Below are 20,432 nucleotides of genomic sequence, written 5' to 3'. Positions count from 1 at the left end.
ACATTGCTTTCCAATGCAGTCAGATCCTCAAACAGCCCCCACTGACTGACGCGACCTCACAGGCCAACGGGGCGCCCCACGCCGACTTTCGGCGCAGCATTGTAGGATAGCCATACCAGTGCAGCAACTTGCTGGACACCACCTCGGTGCCATCCGGATCTCGGCGCGTTGTGCTGCCTTCGGCCTATTCACACATCGGTCCGCTACTGACGCCGCCTCACGTGCCAACGGATTTTCTACGCTTTTTATAGCCCTATGCCGCATAACAGGTCATGTGACTTGTTTATAAAACTTTTCATTGGTTCATTTTACTTTTGGTTTCCTAATGATGGAAGGTTTGGTCATATGACCTAAAAATAACACTTTTCATTGGTTTAGAACATTTTTTTTCCAAAACGATGAAAGCCCCACCTTGTTTCTGGATGTTTCAGACTGAAGCTGGCATCGGCATGAAAGCACCACCGTCTCGTGGCTCCGTCGTGGTCATTCTGCGAGCAATCATGGCAGCCGCTCCCCACCGGAAGCCTGCAGGAGTCGAGGGCCCCCAAGACTTTTGTAGAATCTTCGCGGCTGAGGGGACGCTTTCGAGAATGGGGTCCAAGACCTAGCAGACAAGCGTCCGAGTTCCAAGGTGTCCCAGGGCCATTTTAGTGGACCAGGCCCAAAAAGGAAAGAGCCTGCCGCCATTTTGAGAGTCCTGTGGCAGCCGCCTATCGCTGAACCGCAAGAGTAGGCGCAACTCAGCTGAATTGCGGATTTTGGCACAGTGTACCAAAAGCGGGCGGAATGGCAACTGAAACGGTAAAGGGGCGCCCCACTACAGCACACGAGCCGCCACCTGGGGAGGCCCGTTCACGCCGCCTCCCCCCCCCCCTCCCCCGGGGCGCCCCACGCCGTTTTTCGGAGCAGCATTATAGGATACCAAAACCAGTGCGGCAGTTTACTGGACATCGCCTGGGTGCCATCCACATCTAAGCGCGTTCTGCTGCCTTGGAACTATTCGCACAACAGACCGCTACTGACAAGGCCTCCAATGGGTTCGAAAATGTGCCGTTGTTTTTTCCGTTTCTTTAAACCCTCCAGTGGGTCTCCCAGATGCTTGTGCCGGTCATTTTACAGCAATAACTGTTGCTCCGCATTCAGAGGGGATAGACTGGGTAATAATTAATAAGGGAACCACAAGGACCAGCCTGCACCGAGAGTAAACGGCTAAAAAGAAAAAGAAGCCCATTGGAGGGCATTTAAAAGGACAAAAATGTCGGAGTTTCCCTTTCCGTCAATGTGACCGCTTCCAAAGCCTGTGAACAAGGAGATAGGCATCTCCGAAACGCGTTAGGCACTACAAATCAACCTGGATGTGGAATGCCGGTATGCCTAATAAAAATTCAAGTTGAACAAACTGCTGCTGAGTGGCGTCTTTATGCACGGGCGTTCTAGGAGAAATGTGGTACCGGCGGGTCCGAGCCGGGAAGATTGCACCGCTCCTACAAAAGAGAAGGAGACCGCAGGGGCACAGGACAGTCTATCGCCTCTGAATGCGGAGCAACAGTTATTGCTGTAAAATGACCGGCACAAGCATCTGGGAGACCCACTGGAGGGTTTAAAGAAACGGAAAAAACAACGGCACATTTTCGAACCCATTGGAGGGTAATAATTAATAAGGGAACCACAAGGACCAGCCTGCACCGAGAGTAAACGGCTAAAAAGAAAAAGAAGCCCATTGGAGGGCATTTAAAAGGACAAAAATGTCGGAGTTTCCCTTTCCGTCAATGTGACCGCTTCCAAAGCCTGTGAACAAGGAGATAGGCATCTCCGAAACGCGTTAGGCACTACAAATCAACCTGGATGTGGAATGCCGGTATGCCTAATAAAAATTCAAGTTAAACAAACTGCTGCTGAGTGGCGTCTTTATGCACGGGCGTTCTAGGAGAAATGTGGTACCGGCGGGTCCGAGCCGGGAAGATTGCACCGCTCCTACAAAAGAGAAGGAGACCGCAGGGGCACAGGACAGTCTATCGCCTCTGAATGCGGAGCAACAGTTATTGCTGTAAAATGACCGGCACAAGCATCTGGGAGACCCACTGGAGGGTTTAAAGAAACGGAAAAAACAACGGCACATTTTCGAACCCATTGGAGGGTAATAATTAATAAGGGAACCACAAGGACCAGCCTGCACCGAGAGTAAACGGCTAAAAAGAAAAAGAAGCCCATTGGAGGGCATTTAAAAGGACAAAAATGTCGGAGTTTCCCTTTCCGTCAATGTGACCGCTTCCAAAGCCTGTGAACAAGGAGATAGGCATCTCCGAAACGCGTTAGGCACTACAAATCAACCTGGATGTGGAATGCCGGTATGCCTAATAAAAATTCAAGTTGAACAAACTGCTGCTGAGTGGCGTCTTTATGCACGGGCGTTCTAGGAGAAATATATATATATATATATATATATATATATATATATATATATATATATATATATATATATATATATAAACAGACTCCTCCTCGTTTGCCCATTGATCGAAGGCACAAAGAAAGAGCACGGACTGCCAAATTTTGTCAGTTGCTATCTTTATTTAGATTCCTAAAATGAAGCAACAGCCATGACTCGTTTCGTCCCTCACGGGGGACTTGATATATATATATCCATAAGAAAACACATACTTCACCTTGTGGTAATGTTAAATACAGGCCCAGTAGTCAATCCTTGGTAGCAATTCTTTTTATTGTAGCACAGCATCAGCTTAACCCGTTGGACTCCACAAAAGTCTTAATCATAGGCACATTAAGAAGCAGTCATGTGTTTGGAATTCAAAGGTCAAATACATCAACAATGGGAAAGGACACATGGTGCAGTGAAATACCTCAATACTGAAAACGGACTTATGCTAACAATTTGTCATCCAAGTGGGTATTTCCTAAAGATCTTAAAATGAAATCAGTGAATATTTACAAAATTAGATGCACTGGTTAGTCAGTTGAATTTCATTCTTTTCACATCTCCAATGTTCAAATCACTGAATTAAATTAATCATTTAAAGGACTACATTATCCATAATGCTTAGTTATCATTATCTGAAAATCATGTCCTTTAACAACATTAGTTGTTCTATATTTCTTGCCTTCAATACTTGCTCATCATTTTGTACTTCTTTAACGCCTTTAAAGGAGTAAATTCCATGTATGGCTAGGTCGTACATTTTCACAGCAATGCCCAAGGTCATACCAGTCCTTTTATAACACTGCGATTGCTTACAGTTTCTTTCGGCTTTGCCATCAATCACAATTCCATTGTCATGGCTTGGACCACTTCCTAGACTCAACTTTTCCATGCTTTGCATTTACTGATTAGGAGAGCTCTGTGTCACGATATGTTATTAAATGCTAAATGGAGGAATTTCTGACAGTCAATCTAAGTTGTAATGTTAAAGAGATAGATGCCTCAGCTTGGGTTGCAGTTACATCTGCTATACAGATCAGCGTTCCTCAGATATATTTGGCACCAGGTTTATTTTCTTGTAGTATTTTCTATTTGTACCTCAAAAATTAATTATGGTTTCCTACTTGTTACCCATTGTAGTTTTAAATGTGATTTTCAGCCCTTATCTTTAAATCGGGTGGAAAACTCCAGGAGCACCCAGCACACATGCCATTTCTTTAAGGATAGTATGCACCCAGGATTATTGGGTTGGTCTATTATGCAAATTTTTGCACAACTTGATTGTTTCTTAATTCATACAAAATATGTCCACTTCATTTGATATGGTCAATCATGCAACCAATGTTGACTATCTTGATGTGTCGTGCCTTGTGGCCCAGCCCTTCAGTGGTTCATGCCAGTTTTATGTGTTGCAAGACATAGGTTATTTGAAATCCTCCACTTTATTCTGTTTTACTGTCAATGTCTTGAGAGTCTGACGTGCTCTTGATCTTCCACTTTAGAGCCTCAAGTTAAGGTAGTTCGCTCATGTGGCTTCAATTAAGAACAAATTCTTATCTGATAAGGATGATGCTCTCCTTTATCTGAGATTTAACCAATCATCAACTAATTCAGTCATTCGCAGATAAGGTCTTTAAGCTGAGTAGTAGCAAGAAAGAGATCATTGTCACTGGGTGAAATGAGTGATGGGCAATGAGCTATGGACTGTTTGGCTTGGATCTACAACAAAACCTGTGTATCTGAGGAAACATATATGAGCTGTTTGTGACTGTGAACTCTACTTTGAGGCACACATTCAGATGGTCTGGTCCACTGGTTTTCTTGAACTCCTACTCAATTACATCTTGCCTTTTATTCCATTCAACATTATACAAAGGTGATTGAAGAGCATCTTCTGTCCCTTCTATAGTATCCCTTCTTTCTCGAGTTCCATGAGTCTGCAATTCAGAGTCACCAGGGCATTCAAAATATGACAGCAAAGCTAGGATGTGATACCTACAAGTCTGGTCATGTTCTGTAGGCTAGACCCCCTTTACTCTGGCATTCAGTTAAACAAAAAATCAATTTTAACATTCTCTATCTGGCTACTGGTAAATGGGCTGGTCTTATTGTTCAAGATAGTAGTAGCCAACGAGCTTTCCAATCTTTGCAGTCTAGCTCTCAAGCTCTGCTTCATCTTCTATGTGAACACTACGTGGAGGAAGAGATACCTGTGTTTTTGGGTCAGAGATCTGAAATAGTGTACTGCAGCACATTTGCCTCACTAACAATCGTGAACCGTTCAGAAAGGTGCTGAAGACCCTTGTGTTTTGATAATCTTCTCACGTGCTTTGTTCGTTTCTGAAATTCCTTCACTTTTCAGCCTGCTGTATTTCTTGGGCTAGTTTCTTGCACCAAGGTACCTGATGGTGCATGTGCACACAACGATATAAACACTTCAAATGCTATATATGAAACTAGATACAATGAGAAGAACCAACATTTGTAAATATCCTCTTTTGTGGAAAATAATTTCGGTAAACTGTTAGTTTGCAGGAAACTCTTTCCAACTTTTTTCCATCTCCCCACCATGACATGCACTGTTGGCTGTCGATTAACAGTGCTAGAGTGACTACGAAAGCCCTACAATCTTGAAATAATACACCAGAAACCATACAAAATGCTCTCAAGAGGAGTACCATACTTATAGCAGTTATCTAAAATGTATGTGAACCAAAGCAATGGTAAAACCATTTTGTTTTAACATTTTCACAAAAAGAACCATGTGCAACAAACTAATAATTCAATTAGAGTAGGAGAAGTAATTTTTCATAAATAGGAGTGGGAGATATCACTTATATAGAATGCTAATGAAACACATACACAAATAGATTGCATTTCAAGGATTTGATGACAGAGCTAACCTCTTATGTGATGCGGTGACTGATAAGCACACACTTTCTTTTCAAGAGACAATGGTTGCTGGGAAAGAGCGACACCATGCCCCATTAGAAGCTACACCATTTAATGGTTGCTGCTCAACACAGATGAAAATAAATGGGGGATTTAAAAACAGCAAGATTTGAAGCTGCCTAGTGTAATAATCTGAATTCATATTTGTTTTAAATAGGAGGTACTTGCTTTAATTTTCTTATCTGGACAATTAAAGTTTATTATTGACTCACCTCTTGTCCTCCATCCAGAATGCAGAGTTTAGCACTTTGCTTTTTAGCATCAACCAGCACGTTAAACATGGTACACACGGAAAAAGGCAGGCGCAGGTCAGTAGATTTGCTTGTCTTCTGCAATTTAAGCTCAAATGCCATCCTTGTTCTGCTCAAGAGAAAAGGAAAGTGATTACATTAAGAAGGTTGCAGAAAAAATAACCAGCAAGATAGATTATGCGACTCATCACTACAATATGGTTTCAGATGTATTCTCTGTCGGATGGAGTGGCTCAAGAGTTGTGCCCTACGTGTTATTGGAGTGGGGTTCATATGAGCCGACTATACATCACTTGGAGTGTATATTGCATGGTCTCCACACAAACTGGTCACTGGCCAATCAAATTCAGTCTAGAAAGAAAAGAAGGACAAATCCAGAAGCTAAGGTTGTGAAAAACAAGGTCTTTCTGCAACCTGCCACGTTCTACATAAATTGTGTGTATTCACTTCTGATGTTGGAGACCATTGATCCCAATGAGGTCATCGGGGAAACTGGTTATCTGCTCCCCTTCATGGAGGCTCCGTATGTGATAATTGACTGAGTAATCATGCATTTCGTTGTGCAACATATTACTTCATTCATTCAGTCACACAAATGAAACATACAAAATGAGCAATGGTAGAAAAACATGTAGGTTAACTGCAACATATTTCATGTAATATTACCAGCATTTAGGGAAAATGAGGGAATTTTGATTTGGCGATTTTACCTGAAAGTTAGTACTATAAAATTTCCCAGATACTTGGTGCGCCACTGGTTTCTATATACAAAAATATCACTTCCTTTTTCGCATATAGTCGCCCTAAAGGGTGGAAAGGCTCTAGAGATAGTCTAACAAGTAACTAATTGGTCTGTTTTGGTGAAGCAAATCCAGAATAACAAAAATCGAAACACTTCTGTGGACATAAGGGAGGGAATCTGGGATGCATTGTGTCAGGTCATGGATTCTAAATCTGCGTGGAGGTGAACTAGTCTGCAACTCATAATCAGCTTTTTCAAGGAGAACACTGATTTTAAATATAATATGATATAATTATCATGACAAGATATCCATAGATATGATGTTAATATTTATAGTATTTTATCAATTAAGCAGACACTTGAAAAAACTGCGCGTGGTAGCAGCTGAATAAATGGGGTTTTGAAAGACCTGGCTATTGGATTTAATATATTTTCAAATTGAACTTTAGTTTCAGGTAAGGGTATGTAACAGAAGTTAGCTACAAAAAAATAATATAAAAAAAATTCCTGAGCTTAAGTTTTCAGCTGCTAACCCTTAAATTTAGCAATATCGTTCCAAAGGATCTTCAACGACTATTGTCAGACAGGAGAACTGCTTTGGAGTAAGCATATCGATAACTAAAATTGATGTTTTGAAATTATGAATGTGAATTTGTATGGAAAACTAGTGGTTGCTCCAGAGATAACATTAATGAGCATCAAAACATAGGTGTTCCTATATCAACGACTCCATCAATAAAATCCCATTTACAGATATGTGGAGATGGAACTTAAAATCATTGACAGAATTAAATCTCACTTATTGATTTTTATCCATTTACTTATTTTCAGTCTTATATAGTATGTACAAAGTCGGAATGAGCATCGGAGCACTTTACAACAAGTAGGCAGAACCAGAATTACATATTTGTAGTATTAGAAAAGACTAGGGGCCCCATTAGGATGGAGGGTGGATTGCCCCCCGCCTGGCCAGCGGTAGTCACTGCACACCGGCGGGGGCAATCCGCCTGCCATCCCAGCAGAAAACCCCCCCCGCCATATCAATGGCTGGGAAGTCCGCGGCAGACGGACAGACCGTCTGCCGCTTTCCGCCCGATCGACATGTCGACCGGGCTGAAAAGGGTTCAATATGGTGGTGGTGTCTGACAGACACAGCCAGCCATATTACAATGTGGCCTTGAACATGCCTTTCCGTGGCAGCGAAAGACATGCGGAGTCTGCTTGGGGGCCCGTTGCAGGCCCCCAGGGACTCCAGGGGGGTGGGGGGTGCACATGAGGGGTACCTATGGTACCCCCCTGCCTTTCCATAAACAACGTGGCAGTTACCGCGCGGTGCCTGTCACGTTCTGCATTGAAATGCACAACCTGCCTCTGTGGCACTGTGGCGGGCGGTGCTCTCTGCACCGCCCCCCACAATGTTGCAGATGCCCAATGCGCCCACCTGTGTGGCAGGCGCATGCAAATCGGGAGTGCGGGACCCCCGCACCCTCAGCGGTCGGTCCCGGTTCCCGAGGGCATACTAACGGGTCCCTAATTGTTTCGGGATAATACATATAAACATTAAAATTGTTTTGTGCAAAATGATAATGGTATATATATATAATGAGATAGTAGTGCAACAGATATGAAAGAAAAGCCTTTTATTGAATAGTCTCTCCAATTTGGTTTTATTTTATGGACCTAAAATGTTGGTATTTGTGAACGGCTAAATACCTCTGTCTTCGAGGGCATTTCCCATGAAACCAGCTAACAGCATAATGTTCAGAAATGAAAGATGCAATTTGTATTAACTGCCTTGTTTATGTAGTAAAAATATAAGCACTTTTCTGCCGAGGTTGTCTCACCTTTCCTTAGATAAAGCATGCACAATATTTAAACATCACTATTGTTTATCTTGTAAAGAACATATATTTCACTATTGCAATATTTTACTACACAGTGGACATCTAGTTCATTTGCTTCATTTGATTAGTATTACAAATGTTAGACAAATTATTTCTAGAAAGGTTAACTTCTTCCTCATGAACGGTGTTGTCTCAATCAGTTCTCCTTAGACAGGACCCTCCCACAACAACTTTAATTAACGTCCTGGAGCCCAGCATGTCATTAAATATCCTGTGTGGGGGACAGTGGCTCTTTTGGCACAGCAGGAAGACATGGGACTATGCTTATAGGAGATCCCACTGCCATTAAATGCCACCCATATAATATTAGATAGCTGTGAGGAGAGATAGGAAAATTGGTGCAGCTATCACACTAACAGGCAGGCAGGGGCTCCTGACAGATTCACTAAAATATCAAGGACAATATACAATATTCGGGGTCTTTAAAGAAGAGTTTCCCAGAGGAACACTGGCTTCTTGCTCCCATGGACGATGATTGATATGTGACCTCTAAGGGTGGGCGTTGAGATTCCAGACAGCTAAGCTGGACAGTTTTATGCACCGTAAAACAGGACTTTCTGAGATACTTTAGTCCTAAAGTGAAGAACTCCAAAAAGGTAGATGTGACAGCATGGGAAAGACACAACGATAGGCTTAGAAGTCACCACTTATCACTACTTGAATACTACCATGAAGGAAGTTGCCTACAATCTGGAAATCAGAATGCTGCCAGGACCTAAATTGGAACAGAATAGACTGTTGCAGGCATACTCCTGCCACTTGAGGAAAGCCTGAGGGAAATGATGCTTCCACTTGAATCTCCAGAGCTGAAAGCCATTCTCAAGTTTCAAGAGAATTGACATCTGTAAAAGTTACAGGCAGGTAATGAACTCAGGCCATCTTGGAATATGTCCAAGCAGGACAGAAGTCCACTTCTGTCTGTAGCCTGATACTCTGGGAAGTGTTCCTAAAAGTTTGGAAATTGTAGAGATGACCAGGAAGAAGTTGTCGGTGTGGTTGGGGCTTTTAAATATATGGACTCCCAGCACATTGACAAGGTGCTGAAGATACTTGAGAAAGTGTTAGACCTGACACCCTTGGCGTGGTTTTCCCCCCCATCTTTTTGCCTCTGCCTCCTGTATTTTTGATGCTGTGCTGGATTTCGTTTTTGCTGGTTTAGATGCTGTGGACACTCTGCCACTGCTGAAAAGTGCCAGAGCGTAAGTGCTCCCTATGTAAATTGTCATATTGATTGGGTATACCTGATTGGCATATTTGTATCACCATGAAGTCCCTAGTAAAGTGCACTGTGTGTCAGGGCTGGTGATGACAGATGCTACTAGTGGGCCTGCAGCGCAGATTGCGCCACCCACATAAGTAGCCCTAAAATGGTGTCTCAGGCCTGCCAGCGCAGTGCCTGTGTGCAGTCAGTGGACTGCCATGTCCGCCTGGACAGTGTCCCCACTGGCTGGGCCTAACCTTCCCTGTCTGTGCACATCAGTCACCCCTATGGAAGGCTCAAGGTACCCCCCTGGGCAGGGTGCAGTGTATGGGTAAGGTAGAGCATGTACTAGTGCAGGTAACATGCTTTGGTAGTGAGCAGCAGCCATTTTGTGTGCTCACTGCTGCAAGGTTATCTTGCTCCATAGATTAACATGGGGGAGGCTGGTCCCAATGGATACCAGCCTATCTTCCCATAGGAACAAGATGGGACATAAGTGACTGATATCCCTGAACTCAGAATTTAATAACATCTTTTAGGAAAGGTTGTTTTTAAATTCTGTGTTTGAGAATAGTACTTTTAGAAAGTGGCTGTTCTCTGAGACGTGTTCATCGACACGTGTTTTGAGGTGGCCGGAGGGTTGTGAGCCTCCCCAGTGCGGGGTGTGTTAATACAGTCTGTCCGCCTAAACACCGCCGAGGGCCGGGGCCCTGAAATCGACCTCGAGGGTCTGTTCGCAGCACCGAAGGAGCCGCGCTCTGATTGGCTGTTGACTGAAGGCTGGTCGTGAGGTGCCGCGCTCTGGTTGGCTGATCCCCCTGCAGTAGCGCCTACGTTACGGTGTGCTCGTCCGAGCGCCGCGCTGCGATTGGCGGGCTGCGGTAAGCTCGGCGTGTGGAGCAACCTGCTGATTGCTCACCCAGGAGGCTCGTCTGCCCAGCCCCGCAGTGATTGGTCCCCGTAACCGGGACCTCTGAGGACGCCGCTGAAGCCGTGTGTTGTCGCCGAAGCCGGGGAAGAGTGACCCGACCTCGCCGAGGGAGCAACCATAGCGATCTCTGCCGCTGACCTGTCGTCCCTGCTCGGAGAGCCGAGCTAGCTCCCCGCCGCTCCCTGGAGTGCTGAGAGCGGGCGGAGGGCTGCCGGGGCGGGCCGAGGCTAAGTAAAGTCTGCTCTGCTCGGCACGAAGGCGCTGAATGAATCATCGGTGAGGCGCGCTCGCATGGCTGGGGCTCAGTAGTCTAAAGGCCTGATTAATAAGTTAATAACACGCGGCCATTGCTTTGTTTACTAGTTTTAAAAGCTGATTCGAGATAAGTCAGTAGTATTAATGTTCATACTGATTTAAGAGACTTGAGACTATTTTTATATAAGAACTTCCTAAATACAAGTGCAACCATCAAGATTAAGTGCTACCTTTTATCAAAGAAGTAACCATTGTGTATTGTTGATTTTTAATTGCTGCAACTAGATAAAGTTATATTTTTATAAATATACTTACCTGTGTGGTCTCAGTTTGTGGTGGATTGGGGATCATTGTTTGTGTTAAGTGCATTTATTATACAATTGCCTTGGGGATAAGCCTGTCTGCTCGAGCCAAGCTACCTAGAGGGCGAGTAGGGGTTATCTACTTTGTGTACTTCTTCACCCTGACAAGAATCAAGGGTCCCTACTTGGTCTAAGGTGAGTACCTCTGCCAATTAGAGACCCCCAGATCTAACAGAAATATTATCAGTTAAAAAGATATCCTTGTTCATCCATCTTAAACCTTTTTGAAGCAATGTTCAAGGCTGCCTGTGGTGCCACAGAAACCAGTTAAATGACCTTGTGGCCTTCGCTCTCAGCCTTGCCTTATGGGCAAAATTTCAAACTTAAAAAATGTGACTACGTTTTAGAATGCAGCACAACCGTGGGAAATGGCAGCAAAGTGAGAACTGCAAAGCGATATCAACGACAAACATTTTCAAATTCTACCTGCACAGAGTTATTGGCACCAAAATTCAATCCTTTGCCGGGAATTTGAGTCTGATATGCCCAATTTGTGGAGCCCATGTCAGCTAAAGTGTTGTGTCTTGCTCCTTTTAAGGGTTGCTGAATTCTGAAAATGAGGCTAAATCGGAGTGTAAGATGATGACTGTGTTGAACCACTAGGCTTTTCCAATTTACAATCGATCAATCAAAAGGCATTAGGACTGAATCACAGCTGAATTACTGTTGCAATACTGAGCCTGCCTTTTCTGCCCAATTGGTATGTTGAGGCATATAGTAATACTGGGAACAAATCCTTCCGATGAAGCCTGGAGAAATCAGGTAGAGGACGAAGGTCCGAAATATGAAATAACACACAGGCGTCGTGTTACTCCCTATTCCATCATGAATAATTTGTGATTCCCTGGTACTGCCACACACCTGAATTACCAATACCAACAGTAGCTGTAATTCCTAATGTGGTATTACTACATTACTTGTCATGTTGGCCCTCAGTGGGTGTATTCCAGCCACAAAATACACACTATAATCTCATGTATATTCAAAGGATTCGTGTCGCAAAATGTAGGGATTAGGCCCTTAGAGCCAGCTGTAAACAATGCAGTTTCCCTAATATCAAACATTGCATTAACGGGTCAAGTCTATTTCTGATACACTTGTGACCCTTGCAATGGATCCCTTCAACACTAGAGTCTTTTTTCCAGCCTGTAACTGATCAAGTTACCCACTGACATGCTGGATGTGGGCTAGAGCTTCCATGGCAAATTGAGAAAAGTTGGAAAACTCCAGCATAGTGATGAAAACATTAAACATTGGTCAAACGATATTCAGCAGTTGTGACCATTCTTCCAGGGAAGTGAATCCTATGTTTTATCTGCTGATGCTTATATTCTATCCTAAGTGGGAGGATCCATTTGTTGTGGTACTTATTGAGAAGGTAACTTCAGGCTATTTGTTTAACACATCTGTTTATTGTTTTACAATGCGTAAAACAAATCAGTAGCACAGCAAAGGCATTGATTACCCCGAACGTTTAGCATCACACAAATATATGCTGGCTATTCATCTCACTGGCAACATAATTTACAGGAATTTACCAAAAAATACATCAAATACCAGTAGGCAGAGAATTGGAAAAACATGAGCTCCATATTTCCGTGCGCTTGATGAAACTCGACTATTTAAAAAAATAAAAATATATATACTGAAAAGAATTTGTATGATGGTTACCGTAGATGGCTATGATGGTAAATAACTAGTTAATGCCAATGCTAGTGTGCCTTTTGTTGAAAAATTGGGAGTCTGTCTTACCTTTTTACACAGGCCTCCAGCATATCACTAGCCATGAGTTTGAGGCGCTGTTCCAAATGATGTGAAAATTCAGGTTCCGGCCAGTGCAGATCATAAATAAAAACCTGTAAGGCATCCAGCTTCCAAAAGAGATCTTCTGAAGTGCTCGAGCCGTTGCTAAAATAGAAAGGAAAATAGAGTGTTGTCTACCATACCAGAGTATCTGTAGGTAACATTTAGCTAGGAGGGTTACAGCATATTATTGATGTTAAACATTTAGAAAAAATATAATTCTTCATTCTGAAGCAGTGCTGAAGGACACCAAAATATGTCTGCATGCACTGAGGGCTATGTTTGAAAAGTGGGGTTGGGTCGCGGAGCCTGGCACTCATTCTCATCACTTTTGTTCTTTTTTGGATTGTCTGTCACTGTTTCACACTAACAATGGCTCTACAGCACAACAACAGATAAAATGGCTGACAGGAGTTCTTTTGACAATGTCCAGATTATGGAAGCTGCATGTGCAATGGTTCGCACCCCTTACCGCTAGGTGCAGCTCCATTGCCAGATGCAAACACTGCTGGTGGACTAAGGTAATCTCCTATGATCTCCAATCATGATGGACCAAGTCCAAACAGCTTTGATTAATTTGTGCAGGGCTTCATAAGCAAAGAACACCACTAAGCAGTTGAAACAAGACGCCAAATGATAAATATTCATTTTTTGAGCTGAAGTCATTACTCAAGAGAATCTGCTAGGTTGCATCAGAGTGCTAAAATATGCCATGTTAATACTTCATATTGGTGTTGTACCAGGGAACATTGCCCATGAGGAGAAAGAGAAATATTAGCTTTCACAATGCTATAATGCTTCTAGGTCAATGGGATATCAAACACCTGTCAAACAATAAGTCTGCTGTGCATATACTCTCATTAGAAATGACCGTGGCCAACTGCAACAGGACCGCAAAGAACAGGCACATGAAATAAACATCCCGACAAGGCTCTAAAAGGCTTTGTCTTTAAGTGGCACTGGCAAGAAATAATGCTCATTCTCCACTGGCTTCCAACATAAATGATGCCTAGCTCCAAATTAGCATGTTGTTTCATATTAGTTTCTGTAGACTTAGTTAAATGAGAATGAATGAATGCTTGTTTCTATAGCAACTCAATGTAGTTGCATTATCGCATACTGCTGTTAGTTGGTATGCCCAAATTACTATTTTGTACTTTCTGTAGACAGCAGGGGCACTGGCTGTGCAAATTATCCCTGTTTTTTTAAGTTGACCAGCATGTTAGTTTAGGTATTTCTGCATATCTGTGAACTAATCATTAGTGAAAATGGCACAGGATGGGTCCCACGAGGATCTTTTGTTTCACACCTCCCATGCTCCCGTTATCCAGACTCAAATGCAGTAGCATCATCTAGGAGAGATTGGGAAACCACCGAGGACTGCAGACTCAAGCACCCAGTTTAGTAATTCCATTACACTGTGCCTTTAACTAATTAGTTCTTTACCATGTACATTGTTATTAGAGTGTTTATGTATTCTATTTCCTTATGAATTCTGTTCCTCCACGTCAGTTTGCTGTTGGTGATTCCTGCATCAACAACCTCTGTCGTGTGCTCCCTTTATGGATACCCATATTTGAATAAAATAGCAAATACTCAGATTTGCTTCATCGGATTCTTTTTGGATGTTCTTTCGTCTTATACCTCGCTACTACACCCAGGCTGTTTTAACTTACAAAAATCTGATCAAGTCATACAGTACCCAACAACTATACTACCTCTGAGTGGTAGAGATGATCCAATCAGACTCAGCAATCCAACCTCCCCATTACGATGTGGCAGATCAGAACGCTGTTGCCTGGGGCAAAAATCCCGCTTCCAAAAGGAGCGGAGATCCTGTTGGGCCTTTCGATCGGACACATGACCCCTAAATGGAAGCAATGCCTGCTCAGGCCGTCAGCATATCCCAACCGCCTTTCTACGTCGACCTTTCCGACATGGCCATCTGCTGAGGAGTCTGGGGGGCAATTATGGTGCCCCCCTAAAACATCCCTGCATCATGTGAAAGGCACTGCATGGTGCCTGCCACACGTTGCAGGGATGTTTTCAAACATCCATTTTTTAATGGCAGCTTGTTCTGCAAGCCGCGTATTAAAGCTTCATGACACTGGTTGATGTTGATGAAGACGTTTATTCCAGAAGTAAAAACACCAACTTCACAGCGGGCCGCCCAGAAATAGAATGGGTGATTCATGACATTCCCATGCATCACTACATTCCATGACATAGACAGGGTTTTTATAAATCTCAGACTACAACACATCTGCTTTACAGAGAAAAGTAGAAAAAAATAAACAAAGTGAACATAAAATGAAAACATAACACACAAAATTAACTAGAGCAAATGCAAGGTAATAGTTATGCTAACCTAAAGAGCTAAAAACATAACGTTAGTATAAGACATAATCTTTTAACTTTGTAGGCAGATTTCTGCTTCTACCCGCAGAACTGCCTGCTTCACTGTCAGGAGTATTTTCACGCAAAGAATCATAACCATCAGAAGAAAAAGGAACATAAACATTTGGAGATCCGCCCGTATACTTCACCAGCCTGGACATACTCCACATGCTGCCATTGTCAACTTTCACAACATTCTTTCTAATGGCAACAATGGTATAAGGACCTATGAAGCTTGAAGTCCCGTTACTGGTATGCCTGGGGTTCTTCACCAAAACTTGGTCACCAAGACACCAGTTCTTACTTTTCACACACATTTTTGTATCATATCTTAACTTGTATTTCTGTTGGTAGTCAGCAAGACTAAGATGTCTTGTTTCAATAGAAATACCTTCATTACTACACACAGGCAACCATGCCGGATTCAATTTAGAGGAAGCTTTTCTTCCCCTTAATGCTTCAAAAAGAGACCTCTGCATGAATAGATTGGGAGCAGTGAAGGTTAGCCCACCATATATCTCTGAAGACACTGCTGAACGACAGCTTTCATTCAAGTGCACGTTGAGTACAACTTTTAACTACTCTATTCATTCTCTCAGTTAAACCATTAGCCTATGGTGCATACAAGGCTGTCTTTTGGTGAATTATGTTAAAGTCTTTAAGAAATATGCTCATTTCTTGGGACACAAATTGTACTTCATTGTCCGTGACTATAAATTTCGGAACACCTTCAGACACAAACACGTCTGTGAGAAAATCAATTACTGTTTTAGTATTGGCAACCGACACACTTTGTCACCACCCACTTGGAGGTATAGTCTACTAATAAAAGGACAAATCTCTCATAGGAGGGCATGAGTTTGAAGGGACCAATTATGTCCAAACCCAACTTTGACCACACAGCATCAGGAACCTTCACAGGAGACAAAGGCACATGGTTATTGACGTGAGACTTGTCATTGGTGGCACAGGACACACAATCTTTGACTACACATTCTATCATGAGATCCATACCTGCCCACCAGTATCTCTCTCTTACACAAGCTTTAGTGAGACTTCTTCTCAAATGACCATTGTGAGCAACAATAATTACCCTGTCCCGTAAGTCAACGGGAGGGACTATCCTGTCATGCCTCATAAGATTGTCACAAAAGAACGACAAATCATCTTTCCCAGACCAAAATTACATCATCTCATGATCAATGGTCTTATAATCAGGCCATCCTTGGGTTATCCACAACTTAAGGGAGCAAAACACTTTGTCCTTTCTCACGCTGTCCAACCATTCTTCATTGGACTGAGCCGGCTCTGCCACCCACCTCATATTCTCAATTTCAACATCATTCTGCACACGCTCTAAAGGGAGTCAGGAAAGACAATCAGCAGATTTGTTACTTGAACCAGGAATATATTGCACTCGAAAATGATATTCTTGGAGTCCTTCACTCCAGCGTTTCAGTTTGGGCGTGATGTGCTCATTGTGGTGACAAGAGAAAACTTGGACCAGGGGGCTATGGTCAGATCTGACAAGGAAAGGAATACCCCAAAGGTAAAATTTAAAGTGCCACCCAGCCCAAAACACACTTAAAGCCTCTCTTTCAATACAGGAGTAATTTGCTTCTGCATCTCTGAGCGCCCTGGATGCAAAAGCAAACGCTCTCTCTTCACCCTTCACCACCTGAGAAAGTGCAGCTCCCAATCCCTTGAGACTGGCGTCAGTGGTTAAGATAGCTTTCCGGTTGACATCAAAATGTCCCAAGGTGGGCATTTTCCCAATTTCACAAATAATGCTGTCAAAAGCCTTCTGACACTCAACAGACCTCTCGAAATGCACTCCTTTCTTGAGTAAAGCTCTGATTGGTTCAACTACACTCGCATACCCTGATACAAACTTAGAATAAAACTCAGCGAGTCCCAAGAACGACCTCACTTGTTCCTTATATACAATAGAAGGAGCCTTCACAATACTCTCTGCAAGCTCCATTTTAGGTTGAATTCCCTCCACTGAGATGACATGTCCAAGATATGTAACAGATCAAAAACCAATGCGACACTTTCGTTTCTTTACAGTCAGCCCTTTCTCTTTCATCCTTTTTAACACACCAACCAAGGTCGCACCATGTCCCACTTCATTCTTTCCATAAATCAGAAAATCGTCCTGAAAGAACAGAACGTTACGCATATCACCAAGGACAACTTTCATAACCCTCTGAAAACAGGCCACAGTTGATGCTAAACCAAAGGGCATTCTCAGAAAAAGGTAAGCCCCCAGAGGTGTTCTGAAGGACGTGAGGTGTCTAGAGTCCTTGTGCAGAACAATATGGTGGTATGAGGATGAGAGATACAACACACTAAAAATCTGGGCTCCCTTAAGCATGCAGATATTACATCACTCATGACATGTCCTATGATATCACTGATGATCTCAAATTACAACACTGATTACATAATACTATGAGTGTGTTACTTTATTTTATAGTTTACATAGTGTAGGTAACTACCCCCAGTGGTTTGCAAACCCCACTCCGCTAACAATTTATGGCATGTGCCGCATGGCCCTCCCCAAGCCTTTTCAAGTCCTTTTCAATTGCATCCTCCAGGGCAATGCCCTTTTTTATAAAACGGAAAGGGGCCACGTGGCTACCCCTGCTCAGGCCTTCTAAGGGTCAGGGGAACAGCAAAACACACAACATGATGGACGGAATGTTGCACATTGGCAAAACATTCACCCCCAGTCACAGATCTGGGTTTCATCATTGTTATTTTGCTCACCTTGTTAAAAGGGGTTCAAAGACAACCAGTAACCAAAGACCCCTTTATGTTGCCCGGCGGTGTCGCCTCTATGACCCACCAATATTAATCAATGAAGAAGCAGGCGCTGGAGACTGGAAGGCAGGAAACGAGGATTTTATTCTCTCCGGAGGAGAACACATCAATTCAGACAGCAAGTATCGTCACGAGGTGCTCTAACCACATCTCTGAGGCCTGGCCTCTTATACTAGGGTTTATGACCTTTATTGTACGTAACACATTCTCGCAACACTTTGATATTTGAAAGAACCTCCTCGGAATCTCCCCTTCAGGCCCGTTCCCACATACATTTACAGTTGAATTCCCCACCCCGGTCACAACAGGTGATGATTGTCGCGCAGCAGGGCATTCCGCCGGTTCACGGAATGCGTGGAGTTGATCGGATCTCATAGGGTGGGGGCTTTGATCAGCTCGAGGGTCTTTTGATGGGGAGGGGAAGCTTCCTACTGTACGGGGTAATAAACAGTATCTGCAGGGCCAGGTGGCGGCCTGGGAACAAGGAAGACAAACGGGGACACAGGGAAAGGGGGTTTGCATCAAAAGGATCTGAGACCATGAAAGGAATGAGGGGAGGTGTCGCGCTGGGAACAGGATGGGATTCTGTGGTGAAGCTGCACTGAAGAGGGGTTTATGATCCAAGGCATGAGAGAGCGGGGGTTGTCAGCGTGCGGGGGATGCTTGCGAGGTTAGGAGAGAGAGAGAGAGACGCGCCGGCTATCAGCGAGGGGCAGGGAGGCCATGGTGTTAAAATGGCTGCTGCTTATGCGCAAGGCATGTGAGAGTGGGAATGACCGGTGCGTGGGGGTCTTTCGTGAGGGTGATTCTGATCGTAACGGCTAAAATATGGCGGATGTGCATGACGAAAAGTGTGGCATCGGAAAGAGGCAAGATGGCGTAGATAATGTTCACCAAACTGTATTAATTTTCCACAGTCCTCCCTTTAACATTTCCAAGACATCTTGCTGGCCTATTTCCTATCTATACCTATTGCAGCGGTCATAAGTAAGGGAGAGGGGACTTAGGCAAAAGAACTGTACATAAACATCACATTATAAACATCACATTGAAAAATCTCATCATCTAGTAGGCGGGTTCATCGTTAAGTTGTTTGCAGAAAAAGTCATAGTACTGCAATATCAGACTAGAATTATGTAGCGAGGGCGTTGGGTACAGATCATAGATACTTATAGTCATTTGGAATAGGAACTGGTAAGTTATCATATAAGTAAGTCCTTTTTGTACTCGGCGGGAGCATAGTCAGTCCAATGGTGGTTGGGAGAGAAATGAGATATAATAAAAATAAAAATCAGAGTTCTCAGTGTCTTTGTCGTCTTCTGTTGGCACTGTTAAGCACCTGGATTACAATTCGTTCTGTCAACAGGAATGTTCATGTGGATTGAGTCGTTGGAGGTCTGCGGGCAGGGGTACATTTTGTTTTGTTTCGCCAGACCTCATAGGAGAAATGCGTTACGGTTTTGGAGCAGGTGCATTTTCTTCCGTAACCCAGAGCATAGTTATTAGGAGGCAGAAAAAGGATTGTGATGAAAAGTGCAATTGTCTTTGAGTTGTGGGGTCTGTTTGTTTCTTGAGTCTCTGTGGTGGGTATTTCCTGTTGCTTCCATCATCATCGAGGCGTTCAGCAGCGGGTAGAACCACATACTTCATTCATCTTCTCTTTAGGGGCGACCCTTGGTGGAGTTCTAGGTCACCGTTCTGAGATTAACATAGTTCGTGGTCTACTTAGTCGGAGCTCCCTCCCTTTTGACGCAGGGAATACCCTTCTCTGGATAGCTCAGTAGGATTTGGAGGAACTTGGAAGTTCAGGTGGAAAGGTGTGTGTGTGAACAGTCCTTATGGTAGGTCGGAGGAGGAGGGGATGGAGCAGGGCCAAGTCGGGAACAGATCAGGGGGACGGAGAATTTGAGACAGGCGGGTCCATAACCAGGTACAGAGAGCGGGGACTTTTTGGCACACGTCGATCATAGAGCAGGGGCTTCAGGTCAGCCCTTTCCTTAGCTTTGTCTGAAACAGTGCCTCATCCTGCGACTCCTTACTGCTGTGGTCTCGCCTTGGCCTCCGTCGCTGAGGTTCCACGATCCGCAGTCAGGCCGCGTGCTCCCACATCCGGTCTCTTTCTCCTCCGACAGTGGTACCCTTAAATGAGTTCGAAAAGACAGTCTTTAGAGATTTTGCAGAAGAAGGTAATTACATAAACCTATTTCTCTCCCAACACCAAGCAACTGGGGTAAACATCCGCTACATTGAGATTTGCAGCCAACGTATAAACAATTGATGATGGGTTTGCTGGATTTCCTACAACTTCCCTTTGTGGCTAATTCTTTGGCGTTTTGTTGGTTATTACATTCATTTGTCGTGGTACGAGGTC

At 43.6% G+C, this 20,432-nt stretch overlaps 1 protein-coding gene across 2 annotated transcripts in view; it reads right to left on the bottom strand.

Moving 5' to 3' along the window:
• CADPS2 (calcium dependent secretion activator 2) overlaps nucleotides 1–20,432 on the bottom strand; it is a 2,357,592-nt gene that overhangs the window by 268,715 nt on the left and 2,068,445 nt on the right. For both annotated transcript variants that reach the window (XM_086966845.1, XM_086966848.1), the window contains 2 exons: nucleotides 12,788–12,943; nucleotides 5,602–5,749 (listed from right to left, as the gene is read on the bottom strand). In XM_086966845.1, coding sequence (XP_086822971.1) covers nucleotides 5,602–5,749; nucleotides 12,788–12,943 — 304 coding nt within the window. The remainder of the gene's footprint in view (nucleotides 1–5,601; nucleotides 5,750–12,787; nucleotides 12,944–20,432) is intronic.

This window comes from Lissotriton vulgaris, chromosome 1_1 (assembly GCF_964263255.1).
Source record: "Lissotriton vulgaris chromosome 1_1, aLisVul1.2, whole genome shotgun sequence".
Taxonomy (NCBI): Eukaryota; Metazoa; Chordata; class Amphibia; order Caudata; family Salamandridae; genus Lissotriton; species Lissotriton vulgaris.
The sequence above is the reverse complement of the archived record's forward strand: the minus strand, read 5'-3'. Positions and strand labels throughout refer to the sequence as shown.